The sequence below is a fragment of the Lissotriton helveticus genome, chromosome 1_1 (assembly GCF_964261635.1).
Source record: "Lissotriton helveticus chromosome 1_1, aLisHel1.1, whole genome shotgun sequence".
Lineage (NCBI taxonomy): Eukaryota > Metazoa > Chordata > Amphibia > Caudata > Salamandridae > Lissotriton > Lissotriton helveticus.
The window spans coordinates 1,741,937,866-1,741,959,060 of record NC_136057.1 but is presented as its reverse complement, the minus strand read 5'-3'; the positions used below and the strand labels follow the sequence as shown (position 1 = coordinate 1,741,959,060).

At 45.4% G+C, this 21,195-nt stretch overlaps 1 protein-coding gene across 1 annotated transcript in view; it reads right to left on the bottom strand.

Moving 5' to 3' along the window:
• Window positions 1-21,195, bottom strand: part of RNASEH2A (ribonuclease H2 subunit A) — a 100,625-nt gene that overhangs the window by 54,270 nt on the left and 25,160 nt on the right. Inside the window, exon 3 of the mRNA XM_078689232.1 lies at window positions 5,583-5,709. Coding sequence (XP_078545358.1) covers window positions 5,583-5,709 — 127 coding nt within the window. The remainder of the gene's footprint in view (window positions 1-5,582; window positions 5,710-21,195) is intronic.

The following is a 21,195-nucleotide window of genomic DNA, read 5'->3' as shown; positions in this document are numbered from 1 at the left end:
CGACCACCCCCGGAGCATAGGCTATCTGCTACAGGACCAAGAAATCGACCCAAGGACCACGATCCAGAGTGGCCTCAAATCCAAATCCACGTGGACCCCTACCTTGTCAGGTGGCAATTTCATTGACGTCTTTCACAACCTGGTACTCAATGACCTGGATAAATATGAGCATAAAGCACTCAGCAAAGCGAAACACACCAAAGACAACCTCACCAGAGGTGAAAGGAGTGCACTCAATGTTCTCAGCAAAAATGAAAACATCATTATCAAAGAGGCTGACAAAGGGGGGAATGTTATTATCATGAACCGAACAGATTACCACGGAGAAAACACAAGACAACTTGACGACACCCTCTGCTATGAACCGGTTAGTAGTAACCCCATGGGTCCTCTAACCATCCTTATCAACAAGAATCTCCAAGATTGGCATACTAAATGTCTTTTGGATGAAGATGAGACGCTGTACATGAAGGTCGTGAGACCCACGTACCCTTGCCTATACGTACTACCTAAAATGCACAAGCAAGCCCCCTTCCCCCTAGCAGACCCATCATCTCAGGGATAGGGGGACCTACAGAAAGATTGTCTCAATATGTCGATCTGTTTTTGAATCCTATGGTCAAGAACTTGCCATCATAAATCCAGGACACCAAGCATTTACTGGGTATCCTTTCTGACATCCAATGGCAACCCAACACCATCATGGCCACTCTCAACGTGGTGTCACTATACACTTCCATCAACCCAGACCTGGGATTACGTACCATGACACAACTTCTACAACATAGACCAGCGAGTTATTGGACGCACACCGACATGCTCATAGCCATGATGGACATCATACTCAAGAATAATTTCTTCATTTACAACCAGAAATGGTACAGACAGACCAAAGGAGTCGCTATGGGCTCGAAAGTTTCTCCTTCTTTCGCTAACCTTTAAATGGGTGCCTTGGAAACTGAATGGCTCTGGGGTCCTAAAGGCGCAGAATGGACGGACTATATCATATACTGGGGTAGGTATATTGACGACTGCCTCCTACTATTGTCAGGGTCACAAAACCAACTGGATGCTTTTTGTATATACCTGAACACCAACAACATGGAGATACAATTCACGTGCCATTCCAGCCTCTCTCGCATCTCCTTTTTGGACATCGAGTTATATGTCACTAACACCTTACAAAGCAGGCTTTATTGAAAGGAGACACCGTGCAACGCACTACTGCATGGGGACAGCTCCCATCCCATATATCAAATTGAGACAATTCCTTTTGGAGAGTTCACACGAGTAAGAAGAAATTGCAGTGAAAACACCGAATTTAACGTCTGCCTGGATGACATGAAAAGAAGATTTGCCAAACGAGGCTATTAACAGGCCACAATAGAGAAAGCGGCAACCAGAATCAAAACCGTCAAAAGAGACAACACGCTCGCCACCAAATCTAGGACTACCCCTAACAAACAATCAGTGAGGGTCATTAAAGACTACAATTATACCAGTGTAAACATGAGACAAAGCTGCAACAAACACTGGAACACATTACTTAACGATACCGTCCTCAAAGATCATATCCCTACCAGACCACAATTCACTTTCAGAAAGGGCAGAAGTTTGAGAAACAGGCTGAGCCCCACGGTTCCAAAGACTACTGTTACTCCCCCCTGGCTCAACACCTACACCAAAGGTTTCCACAAATGTGGCTCCTGCGGAGCTTGCAAATGGGTACGTAACGGAACAAAGGAGTTTACGGATTGGAGAAACCGCAAATTTCAAACCACAAGAAACATTAATTGGAATACCCAATATGTTGTTTACATCATCGAATGCACCTGCAAAAAATACCATGTAGGGAGCACCATCAGAGCTTTGAAAGAACGCATCATGGAGCATGTGAGGGCAATGTACAACGGAGATGCCAGATACCCCATGGCCATACACATCAACAACTGTGCCACACAAGGACCGAGCAAGAGTCTCAGCTACTATGGTATAGACGTCATGGAACCATGTGCCAGAGGTGGTAACCGTGAACTAAAACTCAGGAGACTAGAAGCCACCTGGATCATGCGCCTCCAAGCGGTCAAGCACGGGCTCAACATAGACCATGAGCTACAATATTTCCTTGGCTCATGAACATTACCACTTGTATTTTCTGTACAGTGTTTATGTAATAAGTTTGAATGGCCTAATTGAATGCGAAACATTTTAACAATGTTTTCGCTTTTGAAATGTCAGCGTTTGAAGTATTTGACCCCTTAAATAATATTTGTTGTAGCATATTCCTTACTGCATTACTGCTGTTTACTTGTATACTCTCACCTCCGTTATTTTCCCTATGTCCCATGTTTACATACCTGTGTTGTCCTCCTACATCCATAAACATTTCACTTCTCTATTTTCTACTCATTCTCATGTTACTCACCACCTCCATCTCGTATCTGTCCCTCTCAACCTTTTTACGCATGTCCTGCTACCGTTTATTATTAATTTTATATTTATTTTTATTTGCAATTACCCCTGGTGTTTGACGCATCGCACGTTCCTCCCCTCATAGCACTCCACATTACCCCGTGCTGTCCTTTGCACATGATGCACATTATCCCCGTATGACCTGCCTTGGCCCTCTGGGTGATGACTTGGTCACGTCACCGGCATCACTTTCCCTCACTTCCTGCCAGATAGCATTAGGTTCGCGGTCTAGTTTCCCATCCCAGGTTTCTGGCCACGCCCACCACGCAGCACGTTGGCGTTTAGTATTTCATCTAGTTACTTTCACACTACCACTACCCGGACCTCGCACGCCTTTTCGGACGCACGTACTGGATGCGTTTTCTCCGCCTTAGGTGAGTCCGGTCTGTGTTGGCTCGTTGCTCGCTCTCCTCCTGCAGCAACTGTGGCGTCCACTCATCGCATCCCCCCTTTTACTTGCAGGTACCTCCAAGAAGTTCTGGATGCACACGTCTTTTGACTTCATTTCCCCTTTTGATTAGCGGGGTACTTGGTGACTTATATCTTCAGTTTAAACACACGTGGCCGGCATTATACCAGATACCGCCACCACGGTAAGGCTTGTCCCGCTCTTTTCCCATTATCCGATCGTACTACAACAATTTTGTAGTTCGAGAGATCTAGTGTATTCACTTCGTCCTCCCTTTTCTTATTACAGATCTTGATTACACTGTAGCCTTTCAGGTAATACTCGTTCTCTTGCATACTCTATCATTACGCCTTGCCTTTTGTTTTGCCTCATCTCGTATCTTTCGCCTTTCAGGCGCAACTTTTCCGGCTGTGTTTTACTTTGCACTTACATCCGCCGCTTTTAGACACCGCCAGATTTCGGAAATTATTTGTTTGCGCTAGACTGAAAGTACCTTTGTTTGTGTAACTGCTATTATCCTCACACAGTCCTTTTTTAACATGTCTTCTGTTTCCAACCGTCACAATATAACAGTTTTATACCCTGCATCCCCCTTTGGCACATAACTTTTCATTGTAAATTACTCCTGCACGCATATACCCCACGTACCCGAACTGTGTCGCTTACCTAAATACCTTGCAATTTGTCTCGGACCGATGCCATGGAATGTTATTGCTCACACATATGATATTGTCCTTATGGGATCGTCCATCGATTGTGTTTATATTTTTACTTATTACTGCATGATGCCTAATGTTTTTCTTTACCTCGACTATTGTATTGTTACCCACTTTTTCCTTTTTCATACACCACCTGGATCGCGCCTGCCATGCAGTACCTGAGTTATACTTGTTATGCGAGATGATCTTCAACTCCTCACAACCTATAGTCTATTTTTGCTATCTTTTGTACGTCGTTTCCGTTACCAGTTTAAGTGACGCTTACAGTCGAGCTTTGTTGTGGTACGCATGTTCGGCACCTTTCTATTCACGGTAATACATTTCACGTGTTGTTCAACCTGCGATGATGTTTCGCTTTTTGTCTTCTTTTAGGTCTTCCTGTTACAGTATTTGGTCAGATCGGAGTCTCCCATTCTCAGATGACTATAATACATCTGGCCGTGGTTTTAAAACACAATTTCGTGCACTTCACTTATATTTTGGGACATAATGTTTCGTGATTTTTTTTTCACATTATGTCTTTACGCACCATAGGGTCTCCACAGCTACTTATCATTTTCTCATTTTCACACGTAGTCACCCAATCAATTGTTGATTAAATATTTCGTTTACCCCCCTTTTAATTTTACTTCCTTCTTTTTTTATTGTCTCACCTTGTGTCCTTCCTAACCCCGATGAGTCCCATCTCCTTCACGGTGTGACGAAACACGTGTTGGCTGGCTATTATTTTCTGTAAAGGCCAACAATTGACTTAAACATTCTTCACCTACATGAACCCATGTGCTTGACGTTTATTTGAACTTTCACGTAATTTTCATTCTGCACGTTACTTTGAGTTCTGACACTAGGACCACGGGCTTCATTAGCATGTGCACAGGATCTGTTCTTCTATTTTGGTTTAGGCTTCCCTACACCATTGCAGGGGTTGTTTTTCCTTTTGGGTTTGTGTTCCCCTGTCCTGCTTTGCACCGCGTGCCTACTGCACGAACATTTAAGTCCAGTTATCACATTGCTCAGAGCGCCACTGCTTCCTGTTCTCTCAACTCAAACCCATTCTCTTTCAGACTGGCCTAAGGTAGCCTTAGTCTGCCCCACACCAACCTAACTAAGCATCAATGTGGCTTCAGCTGACGTCTATGTATGTGTTTGTGCAAAAAAGGGCATTTTGCTACTTGTAATCGAGAAGCCTCGAATGATCTCTTATTATACGGGTTACATCGTGGTATAATACAGGGCTAAAGGGTGAAAAAGTGAGATGGCCATAAAAAAGGGTTCACGGAGTATGCCAAGGAGAGCAGGATCCATGCCACATAAAATACATCTGTATACAATTAATCTAAAGGGTAATAATTTACTAAGTCAGTGGTTATCCTGGCAAGCTGGCATGGATCCGACCCCTAACGTACATTCATGCATAAATAATACCAGTGGGAAGTAGAATTGAACTGCGGCTAGCCCAAACTTTCACTTCAGGTTTGGAGACCCCATTGTGCCTGGTTTCAACGGCAATAATGTTGAATGCAAAAAGAACTATTGATGGACAGAATGTTGAACATTGTCAAACATTCACCCCAGTACAGAGATCTGAGCCTCAATCCATCATTTCTTTGCTCCCCATGCCATTCCAGTTTAAACCCAGTATTAAGCAAATCAGACTTGGCCCTGTTCCCCCTGGGAACAGTCCAGCACAGCTGCCAGGCCAGGTGTGCTGGACCGGAATCAAGAATCCTGGGACCGGTTTCTGGGTTTCACCCCTCATCAGCCATGCTAGCTGGACTCCAGTGGAATGGAGAACACTAGTTTTGGATGTGAAAGTAAGGTAGAAGCAAGGTATGGTCACAAATCATGAAAACGGTTTATGTTACTTTCGCTTTACACAGTTCTCGCTCCCCCCCCCCTCCCAAATTTGCAGGAAAGGTACTCTGGCTCCATGAGTGCAGAGTGGGAATTAATGGCCAGGTAAAGCTCACGACTGGTTGTACCTTTGCTGCATGCTTGTAGAGATGGTGTTGGGTGAAAGAACCTGCAGGGCCCAGCCCACATAATCCTTGGCGTTGTCAAGCTTCTCAAAAAGACGCTCCCTCTCCGCTTCGGACAGAGTTTTGGAGTCTATTGGAGAGAAAGTGAGAGAACGTAAACAGAAAAATTATGCTCTCAAAGGGCTCTGAAAAATGTGCAACAGGCACCTGCAAATTTTCCTGCTTTCACAAATGCTAGATCATGTCTTTGTTTGGGGTTTTACATATAGCTATCGGAAAGGTGGCAGAACTGCAATCTAGAAGAGCTCGCAATCTGGAGCCTCGTAAGGCTCTGAAGTCACCACAGAAGCACAAACTCTGCTCTGGGGCACAGCTGCATTTTCCTACCCCATGACATAAAGTCGTAAAATGTTCCCTTTAGATATAGATTGTTCAAATTTTAAGTCGATCTCCAGAGATAAGTAGGCATGTGAAGATAAGGGCCATGGACCATTTGTCCAGTGACTTTATGTGGAACTCCTGACCACATTCTGTTAAAGGAACTGCAGATCAACATTTAGGTAAGAGACATTTTGAGCCAATGCACCTTCATCTAATCACACCCCTCACCATCTTGCAACTTATACATGAATCCTAGAATCTATTGTTTAACTCAATGGTGGCCCACAGTACAACCGTGACAGAACTGAACATTGCTCCTGCCACACACTCACAGTGCCCATCCATGCAGGCACAGTGCAAAAATGTGTCATGCTGCCATCCTTTATTTGAAGCACGATTTAGTTTCCTGTCATGTTCAGGGAGGACATGGCTTGAAAGTTCAGGCTGGACTGTTCCCATGAGGAACAGGGTCAATACCAATATGCATATGGCTGGGTCCAAACTGGGGTGGAATGGTGAGCAAAAGAACGATGGGTTAAATCCAGATCTAGGTGACTGGGGGGTGAATGCTTGCATTGTTCCGCATTCAGTCCATCACTTGTTCTTTTTGCTTATGTTCGATTAAAGGCCTGCTATGCCACCCTAAAATATGGGTGTGCCAAGGTTTAAATGTGTAACTTTATACCATCCTGAAATAACTTTGCAAAAGGTGATGTTTCAGAAGCACACCACTTCTTCCTGTAACCTCTAGGAATGCAAACTTATTAAAAGAAAGAAGTTGCCCAAAGTCCTGCCATTTCTAGCAGTGACAAATATGGACAACATGGAAGAACAAAAGGCCAAATGGTGTGAATCGCTATTTCAGGCTGTTTGGAATGGCAAACCCGCCCTTTTGTTTTGTACGCAAGGCAATTTGTTAGTAATGATTTGCAATTTCATACTTTTGGTAATCGCCATTTTTGAAATTTCAAATGAGAAATTGCAAACTGGGATTTTCAAATTGCTATTCAGGATATGTATGAAGCATTTCCTAATTGTGACTAGTCACAAAATGAAGTGTTAGGGAATGCAATGACCGCCAAATTAAATCTGGTGTAAGCTATATAAACTGGCTCAAAATGCATCAGGCCCTTTCACAATGGTGGCCTTGTAGGTTCTGGCGAGGATGAGGATTTTGGCTGGTCTGGAGGAAGACAGGAGAGGCTTTCTAGGGATAGGGTAACCCTGGAGACAGGAGAAGCTTTCTAGGGTTAGGGTAACCCTTTCTAAGCAAACTGAGGAGGAGATCTATGAGAAGTACAGGCTTAGTTGTCAGATTATTTTTGATTTAATAGCAGATTTACTCTTGCCCATGAAAAAACGAAGAATATACAATTTATACACAATAGATGAAGATTTAAATTGAATTTTTTAGGAACAATTAAAGTACATCATGGTGAAATCCAGCAACACAACATGTCAGAGGATACAACATAAGCCGGGAAATATATACAGCAGTGCACATATTACTAGTCGCTGCATCCGGAGAAGTTTCTACCATGAGTTAATGACCGTATATTTCTTGCTTGCAGGCACTATACTGACAGGATTGATGCCTGTAACCACCCCTAAACAATTGAGATGACTTCGAACAATCCTCCGTAGCAAGGAGTCCAGCATTACGAAAAGCTGTGGCATTACCACACAGGAAAACGCTGAGACATATCTGTCTGCCTCTCGTAGATGTTGGCATGGTTTCCCTGGATGTGGTTGATGGAACAATAAATGCCATTCTATGTCGGGACCAAAGACTAGGATTATGCTCTTCTTGCTTCCCTTTACTACCAGCAATAGATCATAATACCAAAACTAACTTTCCCATAAACACCTAGAAAGGAAGAACAAAGTCTTATCCAATCATGTGCCCGACTGCTCCTTATAGTCTAGGACTATTTCATGCCTCCTCTTTCTTAGAGTAGCCTTTTAGAGAAGCACAGCCAGCTTTCCACATTAAATGGGGACAGGGCTACTGTTACCAAATGAAATTTGTACTTACATTTGCGTTTTCTGTCATTATGGCACAGAACTTTATTCAACATTCCTTACGTGGCTGTAATCCTTTAATTATCACAGCGGATCCACGTTCACCTGGAGTAGTCTACTGACCACATTCTTCCGCCACACAGGAGGAGTGACAAGAAGACGCTCCCTTTATTCTCCAAGTAAGTGTACAGCAGCTCTAGTATACTTACTGACAGCAGGTAGCAGTCCATCCGTCCGTGGAACCCTTTTTGCTTCTCACTCTGCTACTGCCAGAAGTCGCGTGTGTGGTTTTTTTATTGTGCAAAGTAAGAAATACTGATTGTACCACAGCATAAGTTAGGGTGTTTTAGTTTCTCAAGGCTTTGACCCACCAATTGAGCCCCTCAGGCTCCCATAATTGGCCTTTCAGTACTTTAGAGACCTACCATGCAGAGGTTAGATAACTCTTACTTTAAGTAGGAATTACTCTCCTTCCCTCTACGAGATGAGTTCTGTAAGGCTGTTAATGTCTCTATTCACAGGGCCTTCACCTCTGGTATGGCTGCCTTCAAGAAGAAATTCCTGCAACAAGCCCACAGTTGTGTTGAACCCCTCCGTTCGAGCGAAGGCCTTCCTGTGACTTCTGGTGTACCTCAAACTCAAGGGCAGCCTGGCAAATTACCCTCCAGCGCGTATGAAGAACAGCAATTCGATCTAGGTGTAGACCTTGATGCCTCAGACGGGCTTTAAAAAAAATGTTAAAGGGTGTTTCTCTCCCAATACTTCCCCTCCCTTGGGAAGCAAAGTCCCCCTTCATTCACTCTAGAGGGAATGAAATCTGGCCTACCACATACAGCCCACCTACTTCAAACCCCCTCTACAGGCAGAACTGCCAGTGTGATTCAGATGGCGATATCCGTTATGCTAGGCCCCAGCGTCCCTCTTCTGACACCGGTGCCAGATCCCAGTACAAGGAACCCTAAAAACACCATGTCCAGAGGACATTCTACACCCCACCCCCCTCGAATGGGCTCAAGCAAAGCAGGTAGCCACATACACAGTGTGCCACCTGAGGAAACCCCAGGACAAGGAGATATGCAAACACCTCTGGGAGGAATTGGACGGTAAAGTAGCTCAGACACCAAAATTGACACCAACACGGCCACATTCTTGGCAAAATATGTTTGAGACAGCAAAAAATGTACTAACCGCTCCTGGTGCTCATGCCAGAACAAGCTCCTGGACAAAACCCGCCCCGTTATGAAAATCCTGGGCAAGGGTGAGGAGGCCAAGCAGTTGGTTCCCTTATTTCTCACAATAAACGATTAGGGTCGACTCAGAGAGCTGGAACCTTCTCGGACAATGCCAGCTGAGCTCTATAAAGTCCCTCTTTATTAAGGTAGCTCTCAAGTAGGGGAACTGGTAACCTCTGAGGTAGGGCCCATAGCTAAGGGGAGCCTTTTTAGAGATCCCTTATTAAGGATTTGGGAAAGCGGTCTCCCCCCTTTACTCAGAGGGTGCTCAAGCCAACAAATTACCAGGGCGTACAAAGGGTCTGGCTTGGCTTCTGGAGCCTATGCAAGAGACAAGCCCTGCAAATGTTTGCTAAGGAAATCCTGTAACAAATATGTAAAATATGATCTAGCCTCTTCACCCTACACAAAAAAAAAGCATTTCTTTAACATGCGGAAGCGTGGACAATAATCACATTACAGATCTGTACTTAGAAGTTCTTAAAGTGATACGTTTTTAAACATGAACTTCGAACCATTCCTGCCCCATCCCCACATTGTCAACAGTGCCATTAGTGAACCATAGTCTATTAAACCAAACACAATAGATTATCGTACAGCTGATATTCTGAACTCTCATATTTGAAAGTACTTTCATAGGCAAATAGGAGCAAAAAGGAGTTTTGGTGAAGTAAAATATTTTCTTAAAATCACACAATTTAAGTGGTGAAGCTGCAATTTATTCAGGTTTTCTGGTTTAACTTAGTACCAAACTCCCACTAAATGGGTATCTATCAGTTTTGCCTTTTTATGTTGATGCTTTGTTCTTTGCCTCTGTACATTTCTCAACAGCAGAAACTCCGCCTGAAGCTATTGGAACGCTTTACATGACCAGTTAATTTCCACATGGTCACATTCAATCTTTAGACACAGGGAAATTATGTGATTTGCCCACAATCAGATCAGGCCTTAACGCCACATCCTGGGTAAAGTGAAAATGGCAGGCAGGCGCCACATGAAAGCTCGGTTCGTTATGGGCTCGGGATTTCAAATGGACCTTGAGCTGAGCCTTAGCCAGATTTAGGCTCGAGCTTCCAGGGGCTCACCCACATCTAACTCACGGCCCTTGACAAGGCCCAAGCATCCATGATGAGAATTTCTGCCCCCACGTTTTACCCCAGGACCGATCAGTAGAACGTAGCGCGACCAGCATTTTGTCCTCACAAGCCCCGTCGAGAGGCCAATCCTCCCAACTCAGTCAATGGCAAGACCAATCTACATTTGAGGGTTTCTTCCCCTCCAGAAGTCTTCAGCACCACCTGGAATGCAGAAGCTACTTCTGTGTTGTCCCTTCTTCCCAACTAAAACTAGGAGGGAGGCCGGCAAACTTTGTTCACAACTGGCATGCTCTCACCGTGGACACATTGGACTGGCAAACAGTACAGGGCTCCAGATAAGGTTCCACACATCCCCAAACGAAGATCACAGATCATGTCCCCCTTACATTTTCAGAATACAACACCTGCCTCATAGGCTCGGAGATGGCAGACTTGTTTTCAAAAGATGTAATATACCCGACCACTATTCATCCTAGAGGTTTGTTATGTAATCCTTCCTGGTTGAGGAGAGAGATGGAGAACACCCAGTTTATAAACCTCAAGGAGCTCAACAAGTGGCTAGTTTACTGCCACTTTAAGTTGGAGGGTATTCGACCTCTTCAGGGGCATTATATCCTAGTACTGGGTGGTCCACCTGGGCCTGAAAAACGTGTATCTCATGTTTACATTATTTTCGCCTCTTCAAAGAGTCATGCAGTTTAACTGGAGGCTCCAGATCTTGGAGTTTGACCTATCCTTGGCATCAGGGTGCTTTACGAAGGTGCTCTGGCCGGACATGGAACACCCAAGATTCAGGATCCAGGGGACTACATTGGATAGTCTACCTGGACAAAATTATTCTTGTTGGATCAGTGTCCAAAGAAGTTATCAGACCAGCTCCATATGACTGAACTTGCAAGTAAGTCTTGGTTTTGTCATCCATGAGAGAAGGGGGGAAATATTCAAGTCGAACACAGATCTCCATCAAATCAGACTCCAGCAGAAATGTCTGGGGCACCAGGTGTGGAGAATTATCCACAGGAGGAAAATGGTCTGTTCAAGAGCTGCCTGGAACTACTGACAGGGTCAACGCAGGCCCAAGGGTAGGATCAAATACTGCGCCCTGCTAAATTTGGAAAACAACTCGAAGGTGCTCTATATCAACCACCTAGGGTGCAGGGGCAGGCTGGGGGAGAGGGATTGGCAACAGACTACAGTTCTGATCTTATCTGGCCAAGTACTTTTGGAGCTTCTTCCTCGACAATCCAATATCAGTGACTGAGCAACACCTCTCAGGAAAAGCCAACCTTAAAGCAGGCTGGAATTGAAGACACTCTCAGGACATGAACCTGTGGGGAAATGGATTCGAGGGTGTTCAAAGAAATATTGAACAGATGGTGTCTCTTCCTTGTGGGTGATTTTGCTTTATTACTGGATCACCAATTAGAAAGGTACTTCAGATGGAAACCAGATCCAAACGCAACAGCGTCAATCATCTTCTTTCAGGACTAGAGTCAGGAAACGGGTTACGCTCTCTCCCACCCCTATACCCCCAATTCTTAATGATCATTCAACTCTCTGCCCAGATCAGGTGACCGAAAGCAGACCTGGTCCTAGTAACACCGACATGGTATCCAGTTCTTATTGAACTTTCTTGGGATTCTATAATAAATCTTTAGCCGTTTCAAGAACTCCTTCTGGATCCGGTGAGGGACCTACACCATCTGGTGGTAGAAGGCACACTACATGTTCAATCAATCATTACATTTATAGAGCACGCTAATCACCTGTGAGGGTCTCAAGGTGCTGAAGGGAGGGGGGGGGGGTCGCTACTGCTCAAATAGCCAGGTTTTGAGGTGTTTTCTGAAGGCGAGATGGTCCTGGGTCAGTCGTAGGTGCGCGGGGAGGGAGTTCCATGTTTTGGCTACCAGGTAGGAGAAGGATCTTCCTCCGGTGGTAGTTCTACGAATTCGTGGGACTGTGGCGAGGGCGAGGCTGGCGGAGCGGAGCTGGCGGGTGGGGATGTAGAACGAGAGGCGGTTGTTGAGGTATTCGGGGCCCTTGTCGTGTAGCGCTTTGTGTGCGTGGGTGAGGAGCCTGAACGTGATCCTCTTGCAGACGGGGAGCCACTGCAGGTTTCTCAGGTGGGCGGATATGTGGCTGTGGCGAGGGATGTCGAGGAGGAGTCGTACGGAGGCGTTCTGTATGCGTTGAAGTCGTGTCTGAAGTTTGGCTGTGGTTCCTGCATATAGGGCGTTTCCGTAGTCCAGTCGGCTGGTGACGAGGGCCTGGGTGACTGTTTTTCTGGTTTCGGTGGGGATCCATCTGAAGATTTTTCGGAGCATGTGCAGGGTGTTGCAGCAAGATGACGAGACGGCGTTGACTTGCTTGGTCATCATGAGGGAGGAGTCCAGGATGAATCCCAGGTTGCGTGCGTGGTCCGTGGGTGTTGGCGCGGAGCCCAGTGCTGTGGGCCACCAGGAGTCGTCCCAGGCGGATGGGGATTGTCCGAGGATGAGGACCTCCGTTTTGTCTGAGTTCAGCTTCAGGCGACTGAGCATCATCCATTCTGCGACGTCTTTCATTGCCTTCCTGGAGATTGGTTTTGGTGGTGTCTGGGTCTTTGGTGAGGGAGAGTATCAGTTGGGTGTCATCGGCGTAGGAGATGATGTTGAGTTTGCGTGCGATGGCGGCGAGGGGGCTCATGTAGATATTGAAGAGGGTAGGGCTGAGCGAGGAGCCTTGGGGTACTCCGCAGATGATCTCGGTGGCCGCTGAGTGGAAGGGAGGGAGGCGGACTCTCTGGGTTCTGTCGGAGAGGAACGAGGTGATCCAGTCCAGAGCCTTTCCTTGGATCCCAGTGTTGAGGAGGCGGGTTGTTAGGGTGCGGTGGCATACAGTGTCAAAGGCTGCCGAGAGGTCTAGGAGGAGGAGGGCGGTTGTTTCTCCGTTGTCCATCAGGGTCCTGATGTCGTCGGTGGCTGCGATGAGGGCGGGCTCGGTGCTGTGGTTGGCTCGAAATCCGGACTGGGACGGGTCGAGCGAGTTGTTTGCCTCGAGGAAAGCAGTCAGCTGTTTATTGACGGTCTTCGATGACTTTAGCCAGAAAGGGAAGGAGAGAGATGGGGCGGAAGTTCTTGAGATCTTTGGGGTCCGCTGTGGGTTTCTTCAGAAGGGCGTTGATTTCTGCGTGCTTCCAGCTCTCAGGGAAGGTGACTGACGTGAGGGAGTTGTTTATGACGTTCCGGAGGTAGGGTGCAATGATGATGGCGGCTTTGTTGAAGATATGATGGGGGCAAGGGTCAGAGGGGGAGCCAGAGTGGATGGTGTTCATGACGTGGGTGGTGTCTTTCGTGCTGATGGGGTTCAGGCGCTGAGGGTGGTGGTAGGGGTCGATGCTTCGGTGGCTGGAGGCGGCGTCTGGGGTCTGAAGCGGTCGTGTATATCTGCGATCTTACGTTGGAAGAACGTGGCGAAGGAGTTGCAGAGGTCTTGCGATGGGGTGATGTCGTTGTTGCTGGCGCTGGGGTTGGAGAGCTCTTTGGCGATGCTGAAGAGTTCCTTGCTGTTGTGGGTATTGTTGTCTAGTTGCTCTTTGAACGATGCCCTTTTGGTGGTGCGGATCAGCTGGTGGTGTTCGTGGGTGGCGTTCTTGAGAGCGGTCAGGTTTTCTGTTGTCCGTTCGTGGCGCCAGGTTTTTTCGAGGGTTCGGCAGGATTTCTTTGAGGGCGTCTGTGAACCATGAGGTTTTCCTGTTGCTGGTCTTGCCTGGGGGTTCTTCAGTGGAGCAAGGTCATTGGCGCAGTTGGTGATCCACTGTGCGAGGATGTGGGCTGCGTCGTTGGGGTCAGCGGTGTCGGCTGGCATGTTATGGCATTGAGAATTAAAAGGGAGCGATAAAAAATACATGGACTTTTGCAACAAACTGAAATGCTTCTCTTCAAGCACTGGGCAGACAGATCGATCCAACGCTACAGGTCAGCCTGGGTGACATGGATTGGTCGATGCCTGCAGAGATATGAATACAGTGAGGTCTGATATTCTACGCACCTCACATTTTCTGCCTACCATCACATATGAAGGAATGGCTTACAGGTCTGTAAACACGTTTAAATCAGCCATATCATCAAGCCAGATTGCTATCTATGGAGCGCCCATGGGCTAAAACCCACTAGTCAGAACACTTGTAAGAGGCCCTCCCTTCCTCCAGAGTCCAGAAATTCATCCCTTTGGGGTGGCAATAAGGTCCTTAACCTTTTCCTCTCCTGACAATGTAGTAAATATCTACCCAGGAAAGAGCTGTCAAGCATATTGGCTGTGCATTTATGCTTCATATCCTCTTGGATGTCAGAGCCCAGGACATTACAGGTGAAGTATTCAACTCATATGGAGACACTTTCATATTTCCAGGATGGCTAAACCTAACTCTAGGGTCAACTCGTACCTAGCTTTTGATGGCACTCCAAAACGATCTGTGGTGAAATTTATCAAAGCATGACCGACAACCTTCCTGCTCCACCTGAAAGAAGATTGACGATTTCCATTTGTAAACCACACAGAGGGTGCTTCACCCACCATTTCACAATAGGTTTGTTGGATCATGCAAGAATAGACCCTAGCATTTTTGTGGTGCATTCAGCTTGTGGGACTATGGCCTCAAAGGCTTCTATGTTGGTAACTCGGCTGGAAGACATTAAACACAGCTAAGTGGTCATCAGGGTCCACCTTTAAATGGTCTTACTTTAAACAGTCTAGATATGATTTCATTGGTTGTTATAAAAAAAGCTTTGAACAAGCATAATTCTCGCTACAAGTCCTTACAATATAAAATTTCTTAGCAATTGTATTGGGAAGTTTCCATTCTATTATGGATTCCATGAATACCCCACCCAACAAACAAAAATGATATCATACACCCTGATTGGTTACAAGATATGACTATTATGGGCTGCTACGGCGGAGTACTTGGTAGGTAGGTGTACTTATGACAATATTATCTTTAGTGTACTCATTTGTAAACATATGGACGTTTTAAAGACAATGGCTATGTAAGGAATTGAATTTTGTTTTTATTGTATGTTTCATAGAATGAAGAGTTTACTTTGTGGAGAGGTGTGGTGCAGCAGCCAGGGCAGCTGACTTCGGAGCACAGGGTTCACGGTTCGATCCCCGGCTCCGGCGGCAGCTCAGCTCAGCACTATGTGACTCTGGGTAATATCTCACTTATTCCCACAACGGCCCCCAGTGCCTCGAGACCCGTAAGAGCGAGTAGTTTGCGCTTTACAAATACGGATTTATTATTATTAGATCCTTTAATTACAGGGAATGAAACTTCCAAACAGGAATAAGCTGGGGATATAGAATGGCATTGATAGCACGAAGAACAATGAGGAATAAATGGAGACAAGAGACAATAAGATGCAGTCAGGCACATGGCTGGACAGTACTCGTCTTCTTTTCCAAGGTGTTTCTGGGAAGTTTGTTTTGTTATTGTTATGATGTATGGCTGTTGATGATAATAAAGCGAAGAAATGAATTGAAACTTTGTTAAAATAGCTAGCAAATTTCAAAATTGGCCTGTAAATTTCCCTTAAACAGTTTGGGGCAAATGGTTTTATGGACATCGATTCATCAAAATGCCACGGGTAACAGAAGTGACATATCAAAGGCCATGTGACACCCCCCCCCCCACCTGATTTCATGGGAAGTGACTTCACTCGAACTTAGACCTGTGACATCACAGGAACTGACATCACCTGCCCTTTCACCCACCCCAGTGTCACAGTAAGTGAAATTGCCAGGCATTTGACCCGATGACTTCACACAAAGTGACATCACGTGACCTTTGGACTCCATGAAATCAAAGAAAGCAACATTGCATGACCTTTGGCTTGGTGCGATCACAGGAAGTGATGCATTTAACCTGTGGTTACTTACATTACAAAGAGGCTAGAAAATCTCTACAGATACAAAAGAAGTATCTTATAAACAGATTACTTCAAATCCTATTGAAAATGCAGCTAAATACATAATTTCAGGTAGTTTCTTCAGATATACAATTTCTTGTATATCAATGTAGTATTGATTAAGAACCTATCGAACAGTGTAGAACAATGGAAAATGCGTTAGTTGAGATCAACCATGATCAATGACGAATATCTTATAAAAACTGGAAGGTTGATGGGCCTATAAGGTTAAAAAAAGTTCACTTATACTTTAAACCTAAAAAATACTTTAAACCTAAAAAAAGTTCACTTTATCATTGGTCTTTAGAAACTAAGAGTACCAGATTATTAAATCTCAGTCTTGGAACGTAGAGAACAGTGCTATTTAATGCAGGCCAAGTTCCCCCAGCAACCCTCCTTTCCATGCCATGGTATACATACTTCTAAGTACAAAATAATGGCCAGAGGCCTGAAGGGTGGAGATGATCTTCCACACAAATGGAAGAGGAATGGAGGAGATACGCCCTCCCAATTAAGTATCAACAAATCAAAATTTCAAATTTGTTGATACATACTTCTAAACCTGTGGAGCTATAGAACCATTACAAGTTTGCTATTGTTAATTTCTTCGACAGAAAACATGCATGTCACTGGTACAGTTCTTGTGTTTATCAATAATATGCTTGCTCTGCATCAGCATAGTTTAGAGTGTTAAGAAAATGTGGGCAGATTTTACTCACATGGACGAAGATACTGGCTGTCATGTTGATACTGCACTACTGATGAGAAATGCTGCTGCTCAGCTTCCTTGAAAAGAAGAAGGTGATGACTGGGCGGATAGAAAGAGAACAACAGTTCACAAGTCCCTATCTAGAATTCTATCTACTATGAGCAGCAGCTGGGCCTAGTGATGATTGGGGCATCTCCCTATGTAAAGACTGACTTGAGGGCAAGTTGATGCTTAGCTAATATGAAATCCAGAATAGGCCGACGCTGCCACAGACACTGTATACATAGCTCAGAATAGGATACTGACTGGTAAAAAGGAATAGTTACTATACTGATAATTGCCAGTCTTGATGAGAGTGCAAATAGTGCTTGGCTGAAAGAAAAACAAGGTGGAAACTGGTGCTTTAGAATACGGTTTCCACTTTTTGCGGCCCGGGGATGCCCTAGGAAACACTATAAAATGTGGAAGAGATGGGCGGACTACAGAGGCCTGTGGCTGGATCCCCCAGAGGAACGGGAAGATTTCCCAGGGTTGACATGAAGGCATAATATAAGTGGGTGACTGTACACTTCTGATAGGATATGGTGTTTGGATTGTGAGATGCTATCTTGCGGTGGGGTGGGGAGGGGGGGTGGGGGGGGGGGGGAGTTTGGGGATGGGGGGGGGATATGGTGTGGGGGGGGTAGAGTTAGGGGATTTGTTATTGCTACTTATTCTAAAAGTTATACAGATTTCCAACTGACTACTGATGTATAAATGCTCGTAGTGTTCTCCGGAAGTCGGAGTACTGCGCCTAATGTGCAATCTTTCAATAAAATCTGTTTTTTTTAAAAAAGAATACGGTTTCCATATTTCTACACGAGCGGATGTGATGAGGCTGCATATTCACTGTAACAGAAAGAAAGCAAATGGACAGCAAGTTGGTGCTTTGCCAATTTGAAGCATGGTGGCTGCTCTCGTCTTGCCCCTGCATAGGTTACGGACTTCTGCGATCACTGGCAGATATCTTCAGGTGGCATTGCCTCAAAAAGAATAGAGAATGATTGAGGACTTAACTGTTGTTTGCCATGCCATCAGGAGAAGGCAGCATGGTAACGGATGCCTGTGCACCCCTGTATAGGTTTTGGACTTCTACGATCACCGGTGGATATCTTTAGGCAGCATATGCCTATAGGTGAGAAGAGACTGACTGAGAAACAGCTGTTGCTTGCCTAGCCATCAGGAGAAGGAGGATACTGTTTGGCAGCGTGATAGCTTCTGTCTACTTTACCTCGCAAAGGGTACTGGTTTCTGAGATTTTACTGGCAGATTTCATCAGGTGTCATAGGCCGCAAGGGGGACCGAGACTGACTGATGAGTATCTGTTTGCCTAGCCATCAGGCGAAGTCTGATACTGAATAGCAGCATGGTAGATGCTGTCTTTGTGCTCCTGCATCGGGCACTGGCATCTGTGATCACTGGCAGATGTTTACAGGTGGCTTATGCCTTCATTTGAGAGGAAACGGACTTTAAAGCAACTTTTGCAGGTCCGGAAATCAAGGAAGATAATAGTGGCTGGCAGAGTATGACATGTGGTTTAAATATTCACTAGGTGCTGCATTGGTTGCAGCAGTACAGATGCTGCTCGATTGCCTTCATGGGAAGATTACATTGATTACAAAGCGTAAGGCTGCTTCTTTGTACTTTGTATTGTATTTAAGGCACTACACAATATCAGACCTCATTACCTTCGCAAGAAATTGGTCTGATATGATATACCCCTCAGAGGACACTTCGATCCTCAGATGAAAAGCCCTTAGTATTACCGAAGGTCAAACGTGCCACATGGAGAGGTAGAAGTTTTGTCCTGAGAACCGCTAAGCTATAGAACATCCTTTCCACTAACCTAAGGAAATGCCCAGATTTCCTATCATTCCAGAAATCAATAAAGACCTGGCTTTTCAATCGATAAAGAGTTATCATATTTCTGCATCATCTTCTCCTCTGATTAGTACAGCAGCAGCACCAAGACACCTCAGGGCATTTGAGCGCTATATAAAATAATAAATCAATCTCTGAATGAGGGAAAAGGACTCATTTTTTTAGAGGATACCTCCGGTGGCGCATGTCAGCAAATCCACCAATGGCTTCATTCAAAATTAGATGCTTAACCTCATTAGGTACCCAAGCCATTATTATTAAATAACTGAGTCTCTTGTCTTATTGCACAAATCATTTTTTACCATTTTCCTACAGGAGATTGATCTCTCATTTTTGGTAATGTAAGAACCAGATTTAAAAGATCCAAAATCTGAGGAAATGCTCCAAGTATACACATGAGATATTGCCTGAGAGAGTAAATACCCGTTAAATTCTTGTCTGACAGATAAGATTTTGCAGTTTCCAGTTCGGATTGTAGAACATTTCGGTCTACTGCCGTCTCTAAATATTTGTCAACAACAACTAGTGAAGAGAAAAAGCCCACAACATTTTCAGCTTTTGGATTCAACATTCCGACAGCAGACATTAGACCCATGTCTGTAAATCGAGTATCAAACTCATTTAAAAATCTAAACAAAGTAGAGAAATTACATTTCCTGCTTTAAGCGCTCAGGCAGTGAAGTTCGACTTTGAGACATCAAAATGGCTGAATCTTTTCCCTAAAGAGGTACGGACAAAATAATCTGTAAGATTGTTACTCAATTGGGGGGCGTGGCTTGGACGCCGAGGAAGATGGCGGTGTAGAGCGTCTCTCCTCCCGTCACGAACGTTCATGCAGGCAATTGGAACGTTTGAACAAGCCTAAAACGGCGATGCGACGGCGGATTCACTGACCGGAATACACCGGGAATGTAGTGAACCAACTCCCAAGGCTGGGGCTGCACCAGAACCGAACTTGCACAGAGCGGGACTCCGGACGTCCCCTGCCGCACCACTGAAGAGGGAGCAACGTGGAGGCGCTGAGAGAGCGTCGCCGCCGAGATATTGCCGAGTGCAATCACGCGGTGGGACTACACAGAACGAAGCGGTGATGTCCTGGAAGACGACGGGGTGTCCGACCCTGGATACGGACGTGTGAGTAAATGTCCGATCGGCCATGAGGGGACCCGGGGCTTCTGATACCTTTACCAAGATGGCGGCCGCCACTTTGCCTAACATGAAAATGAGCGCGAATGCCCATTATTGATTCGGATCTTCATGATGAAAGTCTGAAATACAGTACTGGCACCACTGGGACTGCTAAGAGAATAAGGGGCATATATTCACGATCTGTCAACGAGGGCAACGAGGGATCTATGCATTGGGGCCATATGAATGCCATAGGAATGCATTAAAAAGGTAATGCCTGCTCTCAGTCCATGGTGACTTTTCCCATGATACCACGTGCAATCCCTGAGTAACTCTTTGGACGCCTCGCACTTCAGTACCATCCTGGCGACACACCACAACTACTAGGCGCACCAAGGCTATTTTTCCTACTGACTTACCTCCACTCTCTTACTTACAACAGCGCAACTGTGTCACTCAAAGCTCCAAAAAATAAAATCACAATGGAAACCAAGGATCAAGGCACCCTAAAAAGGCTCAAATCAGAACGTTCGAACCCGGGATCGCCGAACAAGCCAAAGAAAGTCTCCACGGAGGCACTTGATATGATCTTAAATAGGTTGGACAAAGTGAAAGACTTAGCTAAGGTCACCAAGGAGGAAGTGGTGGCGATCCGTCAAGATATTAGGGACATCAACGCGCGCCTGACAGAAACGGAATCCAGGATAAGCTGTTTGGAAGACATCGAAGTTAAAAACTGTGCAGCCATGAAACACCTACACATCTCCTCTGACCAAACTACTAGAAGGCTGGCTGAGTTGGAGGATAGAAATAGAAGAGGGAACCTGCGCATTTTTGGGGTTCCAGAGGGGTCCGAAGATTCTGAAGGGTCGTGCATCCAGTTTTTGGAATCATGGTTTGCTCAGGCCACGAGTATGACTTTTGCCAATCCTCTAGAGTTTGATAGAGCGCACAGAGTGCCCGGAAGAATCACCAAGACGCAAAAAGGTCCTAGGCCCATCGTCTGTAAGCCGTTGCGCTACCAACATGTGGAGCAAATATTCGCCTTTGTTCGGAAGCACAATCATATTCTATGGAGGGATGCAAAGATCTACATCTCCCAAGACTATAGCAAGGAGACTGTAGAGATCAGGAAGGCCTTCTTAGCCCTGCGACCACAACTAAAATCGAGGGGATATCAAT